General features: G+C 42.9%; 1 protein-coding gene across 4 annotated transcripts in view; it reads right to left on the bottom strand.

Annotated features, from left to right (window-relative positions):
* The window catches only part of ppm1e (protein phosphatase, Mg2+/Mn2+ dependent, 1E), a 108,123-nt gene that overhangs the window by 33,136 nt on the left and 60,871 nt on the right, over positions 1-14,116 (bottom strand). Inside the window, exon 1 of one of the 4 annotated variants that reach the window (XM_078422622.1) lies at positions 268-583. The exons of the other annotated variants lie outside the window; for them this stretch is intronic. Within the exon in view, the coding sequence (XP_078278748.1) occupies positions 268-308 (41 nt within the window). The 5' untranslated portion in view covers positions 309-583. Of the gene's footprint in view, positions 1-267; positions 584-14,116 lie in introns of those variants that run through there. 4 annotated transcript variants of the gene reach the window in all.

Genomic DNA, 14,116 nt, shown 5'->3' with positions numbered 1-14,116 from the left:
GCTTGTGGGGTGCTCCCGGTCAGCAGTGGTGAGTACCTACCGACAGTGGCCCGAGGAGGCACAAACCACAAACCGGCGACAGACAGGGTGTTGGGCGCCCAAGGCTCATCGATGCGCGAGGGCAACGAAGGCTATCCCGTCTGGTCTGAACCGACTGTGGGAAGACGACAAGCCAGTGGAGGAAGTGTGATGCTCTGGGCAATACTCTGCTGGGAAACCCTGGGTCCGGTCATTCATGTGGATGTCAATTTAACATGTGTCACCTACCTAAACATCAGGTCCGTTGCAGACCAGGTACACCCCTTCATGGCAATGGTATTCCCTGATGGCAGTGGCCTCTTTCAGCTGGATAATGCACCCTGCCACACTGCACACATTGTTCAGGAATGGTTTGAGGAACATGATGAAGTGCTCACTGTGTTGCCCTGGCCTCCAAATTCTCCAGATCTCAATCCGATTGAGCATCTGTGGGATGTGCTGGATCGACAAGTCCGATCCACGGCGGCTCCACCTCGCAACTTACAGGACTTGAAGGATCTGCTGCTAATGTTTTGGTGCCAGATACCACACGACACCTTCAGGGGTCTCGTAGAGTCCATGCCTCGGCGGGTCGGCGCTGTTCTGGCGGCACACGGAGGACCAACAGCATATTAGGTAGGTGGTCATAATGTTTTGGCTGATCGGTGTATGTCATAATATAAAAGCATTGGTTTCATAGATGAGACTCGAATTATTAATAGGCAATAAAGAAATGGCCGAGACACTAACCAGGTATTTTTGTAACATGGAAAGCAGGCTAAAAATAGCAATTAACCAAGGGGAAAAAAAACGGAATAACTTCCAAGTTTTTCTCTTAAATTAATTGTACCAGAAGAACGAATGGGGTGAAGGATGGCAGATCTCCTGTAAATGATGGTCTTTATTCCTAGTGTGATTAAAATAAGTGGCCATAGTGGCATTCGTTGTGACCTTCAAAATTCATTGGTTCTGATAAATGTTGTAGCAGATTAATAAGCAATAAATGCAACACCGCTGTTCAACAAGGGAGATAAAATAAAGAGCCATATCAGTTACCATCAAAACAGTTGTCGGGGAAATCTGGAATTAAGGAAATGATAATAGATCATTTATTGAAACTAAACAAGATTAGGCTTTATGGAAGAGAAATTAGACATAAGAAATTAAGTTCTTTGGGGATATTTATTTCACAAAATGCTGGAGTAACTCAGCAGGTCAGGCAGCATCTCGGGAGAGAAGGAATGGGTGACATTTCGGGTCGAGACCCTTCTTCAGAGTTCTTTGGGGATGTATCTAGCAGGGTGGATAAAGGCAGCAAGTGGATATGGTGCCAGATAAAACTCACTCCACATGGTAAAGGTTCACATGGTTGAGAGAAATATATCGATAGAGGATCCTTAACATACAACACAAGGTGAGATTGATTGTTTTCAAATAGTAAACTTTGGCTGGAAACAAGTTTTAATCACAAAATATCTGTAAACTGTTGGCATTTCTTGCAAGGGGCATGAAGTAATAAAAGTAGTCCTATAATGGTGGATGGGCAACTTCAAGTATTTAATGAGCGCATGGATGAATTATAATAATTATTCATTACTGTAAATGAAACCAGAAAGGTGGCTTAACCATGAATTTCAAAAAAAATTGGGGATGGTATTAGATTGAGAGATGAGAAATATAAAAAGACCAGTTAAATCATCTTTCAAGTAAAACATTACAGTAAAACCTATCTGCTTTTTCAGATGCTACTTGGTCAAGGACCAAGAGTGTTCTCCTTGGTGTTCACACGTACATTTTTCCCTCAGTCAATATCTCAAAAATAGACTATCTGGCTATTATCATATAACTACTGAGTTTTTCCAGTGGCTGTATGTGCAGTATAGAATCTCCTGGGGTTATGATATATAAATGCAAATGTTTCTTTACTGAGCGAAGAGCAGATACTAAAGCCTTGGCTGATAGTTCTGACTTTGACAGCATTAAAATAGTGTTCAATCATGATTAAAAGGTTCTTCTGACACCACCCACTAACTTTCACAGAGAATTAGATTGCTGCCAAGGAATGAACCACGTCAGCATTCATACTATGTGCTCTAAGTCTTTGGCACTTTGAAGTAACGTTTGGATAATGACTTGAAGTTACCTGTAAAATAGAGTCTGTTAACATAAACTGTAGCTAAACTTGACAGACTCAACATTGAAGTTTCCCATTCATCTCCCACATTGGATCTCCAGAGGACGATACAATAAGAGAACTAAATGTACCTGGACACGCAGGTTGGTTATATTGAACTCAGTGGCTTGGCTTTATAGATTTTAGCTTTTAACGATGCAGATTTGCAGGTTGGGAGGTGGAATGGGGAGGGGAGAGAGGATAGAATCACCATCATTGGATGGATGGGAGTGCTAAAATGAGATTTAGGAGATGGTGTTTGAAGGTGTTGGAGGAGGAGATGGGGTGGTTCAGATTCTGTAGGAGGCTGAGGTTTGTTGGGAGTAAAGATTCTTCATTCAACAGGCTGAAACTGCAAATTAACAAGCTTTCTTGGAAAATCTCTTCGATGATTAGGTTAATTTAAAACTATTCATAATGCAGTATAAACAACCGGAGCAAGTCTTTCTATATGTTTATTTTGCCATTTATTCAATACGTTCTCTCACAATGCATCAATGCCATTCTTGTTTCCTCCTAAAATAGTGCATCCATGAAGTGTTTGAGAGACTGTTATATAGGGCCTAATCCCTCAGTGCTCAGTTTCAGCAGGACCTTAGACTATGGTCCTTCTGACTGAACCTTTGCAATGGTTGTGCCGGGCTTTAGTGCATCCCTAACAATGTATTCCTGCACCCTGGAGTGTGCCAGTCAGCAGCATTCACTTGCAGACATCTTACACTGGAAGGCCACTAAAATTTCATGTAGACCAAAGTATATCTTTCACACAGTAGATGATCTTCCAGCATAGGTTAAGTGCTTCCCTCAGCCGGCTGTCAGGTGCTGATTTTTCACACTATAACAGTGACGAGCAGATAAGCGCACCAGCTTTACACCTGGGTCAAGATGAAATCGCAATGGAAATATAGACTAAAATCTACATCTGCCTGGACAGCACTTGAATCAAATCAGGATGGACTAAATAGATCACGGTCAGAAAAGTGGCCAGGATAGCTAGTGTGGCAATAATGTCCAAACATGCAGAACACAGAGAGGCAGGGTGATGATGTTTGTATGTTGAAGGGGTTGGGATGATGGAGGTTGGATGATGTAGATCACATCTAGGCATTAGCAGGCTTCCATCAATAAAACCAGTTGAGAATTCTGGAGCTTATTGACCTACAAGGTAAATGAAGGATAGTAGAAAGAGGATCTTGTGTAAACACAAGCAGGGACCAGTTAAGCCAAACAGCATGTGCCTGAGCTGTAAATGCTGATCAAATACATTGTAAAGCTCCCATTCCACTTCTGCCTTCACTGACATGTACCAATGAACTCTATCTGTTTATGCATAGAAAGATGCCACAAACTATGAATTGAGTAGAATTCCCTAAAAGCATCCTTTTAGGTTTAGATTTATTATTGCCAATATATCAAGGTGCAGTAAAAAGCTTTGTTTTGCATGTTACCCAATCAAATCAGATAATACTACACATAAATAAAATCAAGTCAAATTCAAGTACAATAGATGGAGCATGGGAGAAGATACAAAGTGCAGAATTTCATCATTGTAGTACATATATTACACAGACAAAGTCCAATGTCTACAATGGGGTAGAGCTGAATCAGACAGTACCCTAGTTTATGGAAGGACCGTTCAGAAGCCTGATAACAGAGGGGAGGAACCTGTACCAGAATCTGATGGTGCACGCTTTCAAGCTTCTGTACATTTTGCTTGATGGGAGCAGAGAAAAAGGTATGACCGGGTGAGACAAACCTTTGGTTATGTTGGATGTTTGCTAAGCTGTAGATGGAGTCAATGGTGGGAGGCCTGGTCTGCCTGATGGACTGGGCTACATCTACAACTCTGCAATTTATTGTGGTGTTGGAATGATCTGTTCCCAAACCATGGAGCCAGAAAAGCACTGGAGCAGGATGGAGATGGCATTCCATGAGTTTTGCAATCAATCATGGCCTTCCAGTTCAGACACTGGTCCCAGGCCGATATAAAGGACAGATTATCCTTAATACTGTTCCCATTCCACAATCAACAACCAGGTCTGGATTAATTTCTCTGAAACTTGAACACAGAACCATGGATTTTCTCCAAATGTCCAATCCAAATGCATCTTTCCAAATGGTGGGTGTTGAGTAGATAGGTAAGAAACTCTCCATGTCACCATATCCACAGTGAGATTTCTCTCAATGTTTGAGACGAATTGTAGCCATTCCAGCTAAACTGTGGGTGTTTATAAAGATCGGGATATATTCCGTTTTTATAGAGAGGACTGTACTAGGTACAGTCTCTCTGCCTAAAATGCTAGGCAGAGAGAGCACACACAAGCTGCAGAGTAATATTTGGCATCATTCTGTTTAGAAGTCAGAGCTAGCGATTAGATTGACTGAGGAGGCCATTGGGGTCTATATTCAGTTTCTTAATGAACCTCCTGGAAAAGTGTATCTAGTCCTGGCTTCACAACCCGCCCATATCGCAGTTGGTATTTTCTTTCTAATTAATACTTTCGTTCTTTAGGGGTGGTTGGGGGGTGGGGGTGGGGGGAATGGAGTGTAAAGCAGCCATCACATGACTAGTAAATAACATTGCCTGCTTATTGTTATGATAAGGCTCGGTGAATACGATGTGATAGAACTTTATTTATCCCACGAGGGAAATTGATCTGCCAACACTCATAAAACACAAGATTCATGAAATATGAAATTAAAGTGATGAGTGGAAAGGATTGGGGTTGTGCAAAGATTTGGGATGGGAGGGGGGAGGGGAGTCAGTCTACCCCATGCATAAGGGGGAGTAGTTGTACAGTTTGATAGCCACAGGGAAGAAGGATCTCCTGTGGCGTTCTATGCTGCATCTTGGTGGAACCAGTCTGTTGCTGAAGGTGCTCCTCAGGTTGACCAGTGTGTCATGGAGGGGGTGAGCTGCATTGTCCAAGATGCTCCGCAATTTGAGGAGCATCCTCCCCTCCAAGACCACCTCCAGTGAATCCAACTCCACCCCCAAGACAGAGCCAGCCTTCCTGATGAGTTTGCTAATCCTGTTGTCATCCGCGGCCTTCGCCCTGCTACCCCAGCACACAACAGCAAAGAAGGTGGCACTGGCTACCACCGATTGGTAGAACATCTGCAGCATGTTACTGCAGACGTTGAAGGAGCGGAGCCTTCTCAAAAAGTACAGCTGGCTCCGTCCCATCTTGTACAGGGCCTCAGCGTTACTGGACCAGTCCAGTTTACTGTCCAGGTACACTCCAAGGTATTTGTAGTTCCTGGTAAACTGCACATCCACACCATTGATGGAGACAGGGGACAGGGGTGTTCATGGGAAACCATCAAACATGCATAAGCCCCAGATCCTCCACAGCTGGAGCAAAACATCATGCGAATCGGGAATTACCATATTTCCTCAGACAGAGTGAATAGAATGTGAAATGTAAATATTCAACATTATCTATGAGGAAGAAAACTTAACTTTTCCGGTCAATATTCTCTTAAGTGAGCATAGTTTGGATAAAACCTGTGTAGGAAAGAACTGCAGATGCTGGTTTAAATAGGAGGTAAACACAAAATGCTGGAGTAACTCAGCAGGACAGGCAGTATCCCTGGAGAGAAGGAATGGGTGACATTTCGGGTCGAGACCCTTCTTTAGACTTTATCCTTTGGTAAGAAAATGTTATATTTCTGTGGTGCCTTTTATTATTTGAAGTCTGGAGGGCTTGTGTAATAAGGAGAGACTGGATAGGCTGTGTATTTCTACTCTGGAGTGTAGGAGGTTGAAGAATGACCTTAGTAGAGGTTTATAAAATCAAGAGGAGCATAGATTAGGTGAATACTCAGGGTCTTTTCCCTGAGTATTCACCTATTTCCCTGAGTATTTAGGCGAGTCTAAACTGGAGGACAGAGGGTGAATGGGGAAAAGTTTAAATAGGACCCGGGGGGCAGCTTTTTCAATGAGGTGGGTATATGGAATGAGCTACCAGAGAAAGTGGTAGAAGCGGGTCCATCCCGACATTTAAAAGACCCTTGCACAACTACATGAATAGGAAAGGTTGAGAGGGAAATGAGGCAGGAGTAAGCAATCGGGACCAGCTCAGTTGGACGACTTGGTCGGCATGGACAAATTCGCTGGAGGAGCTGTTTCTGTGCTGTGAGTGTGACAACCTTTCCTATAGGAAAGGCAGCACTAGTGGGAAAACTCCTGCAGCCCCCGAATGTAAACACTTGAGGCTTTCAGAAAGCAGCACTGGTATCTTAGCAGCATTGCAGTTGTCATGGTAATAAAGGTTTAGTATAAAGAGAGTGCTTTCCTTTCTCCCCCGATTCATTATGTCTTCACAGTCACATGATAGTTTAAAATCATGATACGTCTGATTTGGTCAGTGCAAAACTCAAGCCAGGTCCATCTGTTGGTGTAATCAACTGTACTCTGATTAAGTCAGCGTGCCAAAGTACAGTAACACAGAAGTAGCTCCCACTCAAATCACTTCACACCTCACATTTCTGTCGTGCCTATGGCGTCAGAACATCTAAAAACATAAGTGACAGTGAAATACATTAAATATTATAATGTAGGCAGCTGGAACCCAATCGGCTCATGGCAAGGTCACGCAATTAACTAGAAAGGGTGGAAAAGAGATTCATAAAATTGCCACTGGGACTGGAGGACTTGGATTATTGAGAGTTTGGATAAGCTGGGGCTTTTCTCCTTGGAGCAAAGGCGACTGAGGGGTGACCTTATAGAATTACAAGGGTCATTGATGAGGTGAATGATCACAGCCTTTTTCCCAGGGTAGGGGAGCCTAGATCAGAGGAGGAAAGAGAAAATGTTAAAGGGGATCTGAGGGGCCATTTTTTCATACAAAGGATGGTGGGCATATGGAATGAGCTGCCAGAGGAAGCGGTAGAGGCAGGTACAATTGCAATGTATAAAGGGCATTTAGACAGACGCACATGCTTAGGTTTAAAGCGATATGGGCCACATGCAGGCAAATGGTTCTACCTCAGGAAGGCGACCTCATTGCAAGACGGGTTGGGCCTGGGGGCTTGTTTCCATGCTGTACTATATGACTGACTCTAATTAGGTGAGAGAGACAGTTTTAGGTGTGGGTCCAGGGATAAGTCTTTCATTACTGTCTTGAATATAGTGGTCCCTGTCTCATGCTGAATATCTTTCCTCTTTGTTCTCAATCCTGATGCAGGGCTTCGACCTGAAGCATCTACCATTCCTTTTCCTCCACAGATGCTGCTCGACCCGCTGAGTTCCTCCAGCAGCTTGTGTTTTCCAACCCATTATGTTTCATTTGTTTTGATTGATTGAAATAGAACAACGAATCAGGTGCTTTCAGCCCACTGAGGCCATACTGACCATCTATGTTATTCCACTTTCGCATCTACTCCCTATAAACTCGGGCAATTTACAGAGGCCAATTAACCTACAAACCCGCACGCCTTTGGAATGTAGGAGGAAACGGGAGCACCTGGAGGAAATCCACACAGTCACAGGGAGAGCTTGCAAACTCCACACAGACAGCATCTGATGTCAGGATGGAACCTCCCTCTGTCACTGTGAGGTAGCAGCTGAGGAGGAGAGGAGGCTGAGGGAGAACCTGAAAGAGGTATACCAGATTATGATAGACATAGTTTGAGTAGATAGTAAGAACCATTTCCCCATTGCAGAGATGTCTTAGATAGAGAGAATTAAGGTGAGGAGTTAAAGGTTTAGACAAAATCTGAAGAATTATATTTCACCTAGATGGTTGCAACCAGGAACTCATTGCCTGAGAAGGTGATGAAGGCAGAAACTCTCACAGGAGTTACGACTTAAGAAGCATCTGGATGAGCATCTTGAATCGCTAAGGCATAATAGGTTAAAGGAAACACAAGACGCTGCAGATCTATAATCTTGAGCAACAGAACAAACTGATGGATGAACTCAGGAGTTAGGCAACGACTGGAGGGAACCGGACAGACAACGTTTCAGATTGGGATCTATCTTCAAGATTGTACCAAATGGGATTAATATAGTTAGGTATTTGATGGTTGGCATAGAATTGGTCGGCCAACAGACCTGTTTCTGTGCTGTGTGACTCTTTATCTCCATGATTCTAAATGCAGCAAATTGGCATTCGGGGTAAAGCGATCGATTTGGCAGGATCTTTCATTCTGCTTTATTAAAAGTGAGCCTTTTTTGGTGCAATGTTTGTCTAATAGAGAACAGGAACCCAAAGCTTGAGGGACTGGGAAGTGCAAATTCATCTCCTAACACTTTAGAGTAATTACGATGAGATTGACAAGTGTTTTATTAATACACTGCAGACTGACAACGCGGTTACAAAGTATATGAGCTTCAAATGCATGCAGCAAGCTCCACTGTCCCCATTCTATCATTGCTGATTTTGGAGGACATTGGGTACAGCTAGTGATTGTGACCTTGAGCTTGTAAACTACTAGAATCCATGGCCTGAAAAACTAGTCGTGCAAAGCGATTCCAGGCCAGGGAGACCTGCAGGAGCCAGGAACTGGGGTGGACAGATCTGTACATTTGATGTTTTTTTGCATAGAACCTAGCAAGTTTCAGGCTCCAGCATCAGGAGACCAAAGGATGAGAACAATGATGGGTATAGTATGAGACACAGATGCAAAGTGAAGAATGAGAAGTTGCTGAGGGCTCTATATTCATTAAGGGGCACTGGAGGGGTGTTTAGGTTTATGTTTATGATTGTCACATTTACTGAGGTACAGTGAAAAGCTTTGTTTTACGTGGTAGCCAATCAAATTTGTGTACATTGGGTATGCAACAAAGAATTTCACTGTGCCTAGTCACAGCTGACAATAAAGTATTCCATTCCATTCCAAATCAGATAATACTGTATATAAATAAGTACAAAGCAAGATTAGTAAGTTTGCAGATGACACAAAATTGGGTGGCATCATAGGGAGCGAAGATAGTTATCAAAAATTGCAGGAGGATCTTGATCAGTGAGCAGGTGGGCTGAGGAATGGTTAATACAGATAACTTTAATACAGATTGTGAGTGTTAGATGTCATAGTGAATGGCAGGGCTCTGGGGGGTTGTTGAAAATCAAAGGGATCTAGGAGTTCAGATACATAGTTCCTTAGAAGTGGTGTCACAGGTAGATAGGGTGGTCAAGAAGGCGTTCGGTACATTGGCCTTCATCAGTCAGAGTATTCAGTTTAGAGGTTGGAACAATTGTACAAGATATAGATAAGGCCTCATTTGGAGTATTGTGTTCAGTTTTGGTTACCCTGTTATGGGAAAGATGTTGTTCAACTGAAAAGAGTGCAGAGAAAATCTACAATGATATTGCCAGGACTTGTGGGCATGAGGTACAGGGAGAGGTTGAGCAGGTTAGGACTTTATTCCTTGGAGCGCAGGAGGATGAGGGGTGATCTTAAAGAAGTGTATAAGATCATGAGGGGAATAGATGGGCGGCATGGTGGCGTAGCGGTAGATCTACTGCCTTGCAGCCATAGAGACCCGATTTCGACCCTGACTACGGGTGCTTGTCTGTATGGAGTTTGTACGTTCTCCCCGTGTCCGGCGTGAGTTTTCTCCAAAATCTTCGGTTTCCTCCCAGACTCCAAAGACGTACAGGTTGGCTTGATATAAATTGGCTTGGTACAAATGTAAAATTGTCTCTAGTTTGTGTAGGGTAGTATTAGTGTGCGGGGATAGCTGGTCGGTGTGGACTCAGTGGGCCGAAGGGCCTGTTTCTGTGATATATCTCTGAACTAAATTAAAAGTAGATAAGGTAAATGCACAGTCTTTTATCCAGTGTAAGAGAGTGAAGAACAAAAGGACATAGATTTGAGGTGAGTGGGGAACCTGAGGGACAATGTTTTCACACAAAGGCTAGTGGGTATATAGAATGAGCTGCCAGAGGAGGCAGCCACTATCAAATCATTTCAAAGACATTTGGACAGGTACATGGATAGAATAGGCTTGGGCAAAATGCAGGCAGGTGAGACTAGTGTAGATAGGGTATCATGATCGGCGTGAGCAAGTTGGGCCGCAGGGCCTGTTTCCATGTTATATGACTATAATACAATCAAGTACAATAGGTAGAATGAAGAGAGACATACAGAGTGCAGCTAAATTTACAGGTGGAAAAGAGATTTAAGGGTAAGACGATTGTATCAGATGATAGTAGATCCTCCTCTTGAACCAGCATACAAAGAGTTGCCAGACTGTAACTGCTAGAGACAAACCTCTCTCTTTTTCTCTGTACTTTTACCACCACTCTCAGAGCTGCCCAAATGCATTCACCAACCCCAGGATTAAGTGCAAAAGCCCCAGGCTTACGTTGCCTGCTGCGGAGTATGACGATAACGTATAACAATTGCCAGTGGTTGTATGAATCAATGAGCCTTCCACCCCCACAACAACCTGGAGGTACCTCAGCAATATGTATGTTAATGAACCAGGCAGGCAGATGTGTCAGTGAAGCTCCCAGACCCAGCTTCTGAGCAATCTCCCTGACAAATAGTCACATATACTAAAAGATCAGGAAAGGATAGAAATTAGACAATCAGCAGAAAGATATATAAAGAAATTTGGAAAAGTGGCAAAGATAGAGAGATCACATTAATAACTTCAAAGAGAGAAATAATTAACGTCTCAGCGTGATGCTGTCAGATTAAAAGCTTCATTTTCTAAGTCAGTTTAATACAGTTTTAAAGAGGCAACCAATTTCCCTGAATTGCTTTTTAATAATAACTGTTGATTGATTGTTTGGCTTTGCTGTTACTGGTTAAGACTTAAAGGTGAGCTAAAATAAACGCTGGTTTTAGAAGACACCAGGGCTTAGACTACTCTCAGTTAATAGAAATGGTTTAACATTTCTGAAAGATAGCACCTCTGTCTCACTACTGCACCGTGCTCAAGTCTCTGGACGAGATTGAAACATCATCCTTCTGACTCAGACAAGAGAACGCCCACTGAGACACAGCTGACAACTCAAACTAAGAATTCATCAGAGTTTAATGATCTTCAATTTTTTTCCAGTTGGACTCTCCCCATGTATTATGAAGGGAATATTGAGGCAGATAGTCACTATTTACAACAGTTGCAGAAGAATTCATCTCAAGGCTCCACAATACTTGAACCCATAACCTGATTCTGGGGTGAGGGGATGGTCTCATTTGGAGAGGGAATTGTGCAGCTGGTTAGGAAGTGATGTAGTATTAGGTTCTTAACTGAAGTTGAGGCATTTATGACAGTGTAGTTAGTGGAAGACCTTCTGAGCATTCCTGGCTGTTTGAAGCTGCTGCCAATGCTATCACAAGATATATATTGCAGGCACCTTATCGGTTTGATGCAAAACATGCTCTTGGCACAGCTAATCTGCGAGATCAGCAAAATCATGAGGAACTCCTTTAATAGAAATCCTGTCTCATTGACAATCCACCCCCACCCAGTAGGAATTTCTGAGGAATTTGTTTTTTAAAAGCAAATCACTGAATCCTAAGTTATCAGATCTTGTCAGAACCAGTGTGGAGACAAAATCCTGTCTCCACTCTGATGATACTTTCTATTATATTTGCATGGCACTACTGATGTGAAAAATAGAAGTGTTTCAGAACAGAACTGGGAGCTCAAAACTGGGCGTCTATTCTCCAGACTATCAGTTGTCGCAGAAATATGGACTGTTATGGTCTGTAACTTCATGGTTGGGCATTGGCCTCATTCTACCATTGCTATCTAGCCAGGGAATCATTATTAGTTCAGTGAAGCATGCAGTTCCAGGAGTAGCACTGGACATGCCTAAAACTGATGAAATGCTAGCCTTGTGAACCTGCAACATAGGGGCGCTCGTGTGCTGAGCAACAAAGTGGCATTCAACAGAAAAAGCAAACCCATTCCATAAGCGACGGATCATATCAAAGTTCAGCAGTCCTCCTGCATCTATTTGTTGGTAATTAAATAGCTAACAAGAGGAGGAGGCTCCACGAACATTCATATCCTCAACCACAGTAGGATCCAGCACCTGAATGCTAAAGAAAAGATGAAGCATTCACAATCATGCTGAACAGAAATGTTGAATAGATGACCTGTTCCTGCTTCCCCTTGAAAGCCCCACACTGTCATACAAGCCATTTCACATGATATCAAGAAATGAAGAGGACACTGCGTGCAGCAAACATGAGGGGACCAGACTGAAGCACTAAAGATCTGCACTCCAGAAACTAGCAACAGCTCCAGCCAAGAAGTTCCAATAGGATTATCTGCTGGACAATGCAGAAAATTGACCAAGTATGTCCCATTTTCACAAAATACATGACAAATCCAATCTGACTAATTGCACCCATTCCATCCACACTTATCAGCAAAGTGATGAATGCCTTAATTGACAATGCCATGAAATAGCACTCACTCCACAATAACATCATTTGATTAGTACGGGTGTCAGAGGTTATGGGGAGAAGGCAGGAGAATGGGGTTAGGAGGGAGGGATAGATCAGCCATGATTGAATGGCGAAGTGGACTTGATGGGTCGAATGGCCTAATTCTGCTCCTATTCCTTATGACCTTATGACATACTCAATGATGTCCATTTTGGCTTTTGCTGAGACCATGACTTCAGACCTCATGGCAGTCTTGATGAAAACAGGGACCAAAGAGCTGAATTCTAGGGGTTGGTCAAAGGGGCCTCCTTTGATATCATAGCAGCATTTGACCAAATGTGGGCTCAGGATACCATGCCTGAACTGAAACAATGCGCATAAAAGGGGAAATACTCCAAAGCTTGCACAAAGAAGATTGTCGTTGTCGAAGACCAATCAAGCCAGCCCCTGGACATCACAGCAAGAGTTCCTTGGGACCTTGTCATAGGCTTCTTCAGTCGCCTTACTTAACATCCATCATCAGAAGCAAGGATATTCATTGACGGTTTAACTATCTTTAATTCCAATTGCAGCTTCTCAGCTAATAAAGGATTCCGTGCCTGCATGCAACAGGACCAATATAACATTCACTGAAGAAGGCTCCCAACTCAAAAGCTCACCTATCCATGTTCTCCAGAGACCTACTGAATTGCTGCAGCACTTTGTGTCTATTTGCTGTAAACCAGCTTCTGTAATTCCTTGTTTCTAACATTCAGGCGTGGTTGTATGGCACATGGCAAATGACATTTGTGCCAAAATATGTCAGACAATGACCATCTCCAATATTTATTGATTACCTACCATTAATACTCAAAGCCTTGCCCCCAACTCTCAATCCCCTGGGGTAGATTACAATTGATCACAAATTCAGCTAAACCTGCCACATAAATACAAGTGCTGGTGTGGCCAAAATGAAAACAAAGGCCTGATGATCTTAACCTTTAACCTTTTTTCAACCTTGCCCATGTAACAAGCCTGACCCCTTTGGCCTTGAACCCCAGCTGTGAGATGTACCCTACTGACTGGGCCTCTTGCAGCGTGAGAAGGTAAAAGTAGGATATGGGATTATTCTGGGCCCAGTGGTGTCGTGATCAAGGGAAGGCAATGTGGAAGTTAAGGTAGCAACAAACACCATAGCTGACACTAAACCCATAAATCACAGGAACGGGTAACAAAATTAGAACAGTGGGGTTTCACGAGGAATATATTAGAGTGAGGATCACTTGGTAATCTGGAAAGAACATGGTTTCTTTTAGAAAGAGAGGCCCTTGGTGGCACCTCAGATTTCATCTCCAAATCCTAGCCAATAGCAAAATTTGCATATTGTTTCTTGATTTTGCTTGAATTGAGGGAAATTTTGACAAATTCTGCTTTTCTGAACTGATGTTCTTAGAACAAGGAGAGCAACACTGTGGGGGGGGGGGGGGGGGTTAAATACAATTCACTTGCATTGCAATATCTACTGTTTAGAGTCTGCAAAGTTTAAATTTAAAAATCCTTAATAACTCCTCAACATGTGTTTACTGTACA

The sequence above is a fragment of the Rhinoraja longicauda genome, chromosome 26 (assembly GCF_053455715.1).
Source record: "Rhinoraja longicauda isolate Sanriku21f chromosome 26, sRhiLon1.1, whole genome shotgun sequence".
Taxonomy (NCBI): Eukaryota; Metazoa; Chordata; class Chondrichthyes; order Rajiformes; family Arhynchobatidae; genus Rhinoraja; species Rhinoraja longicauda.
This window is presented reverse-complemented; position numbering and strand designations above follow the sequence as displayed.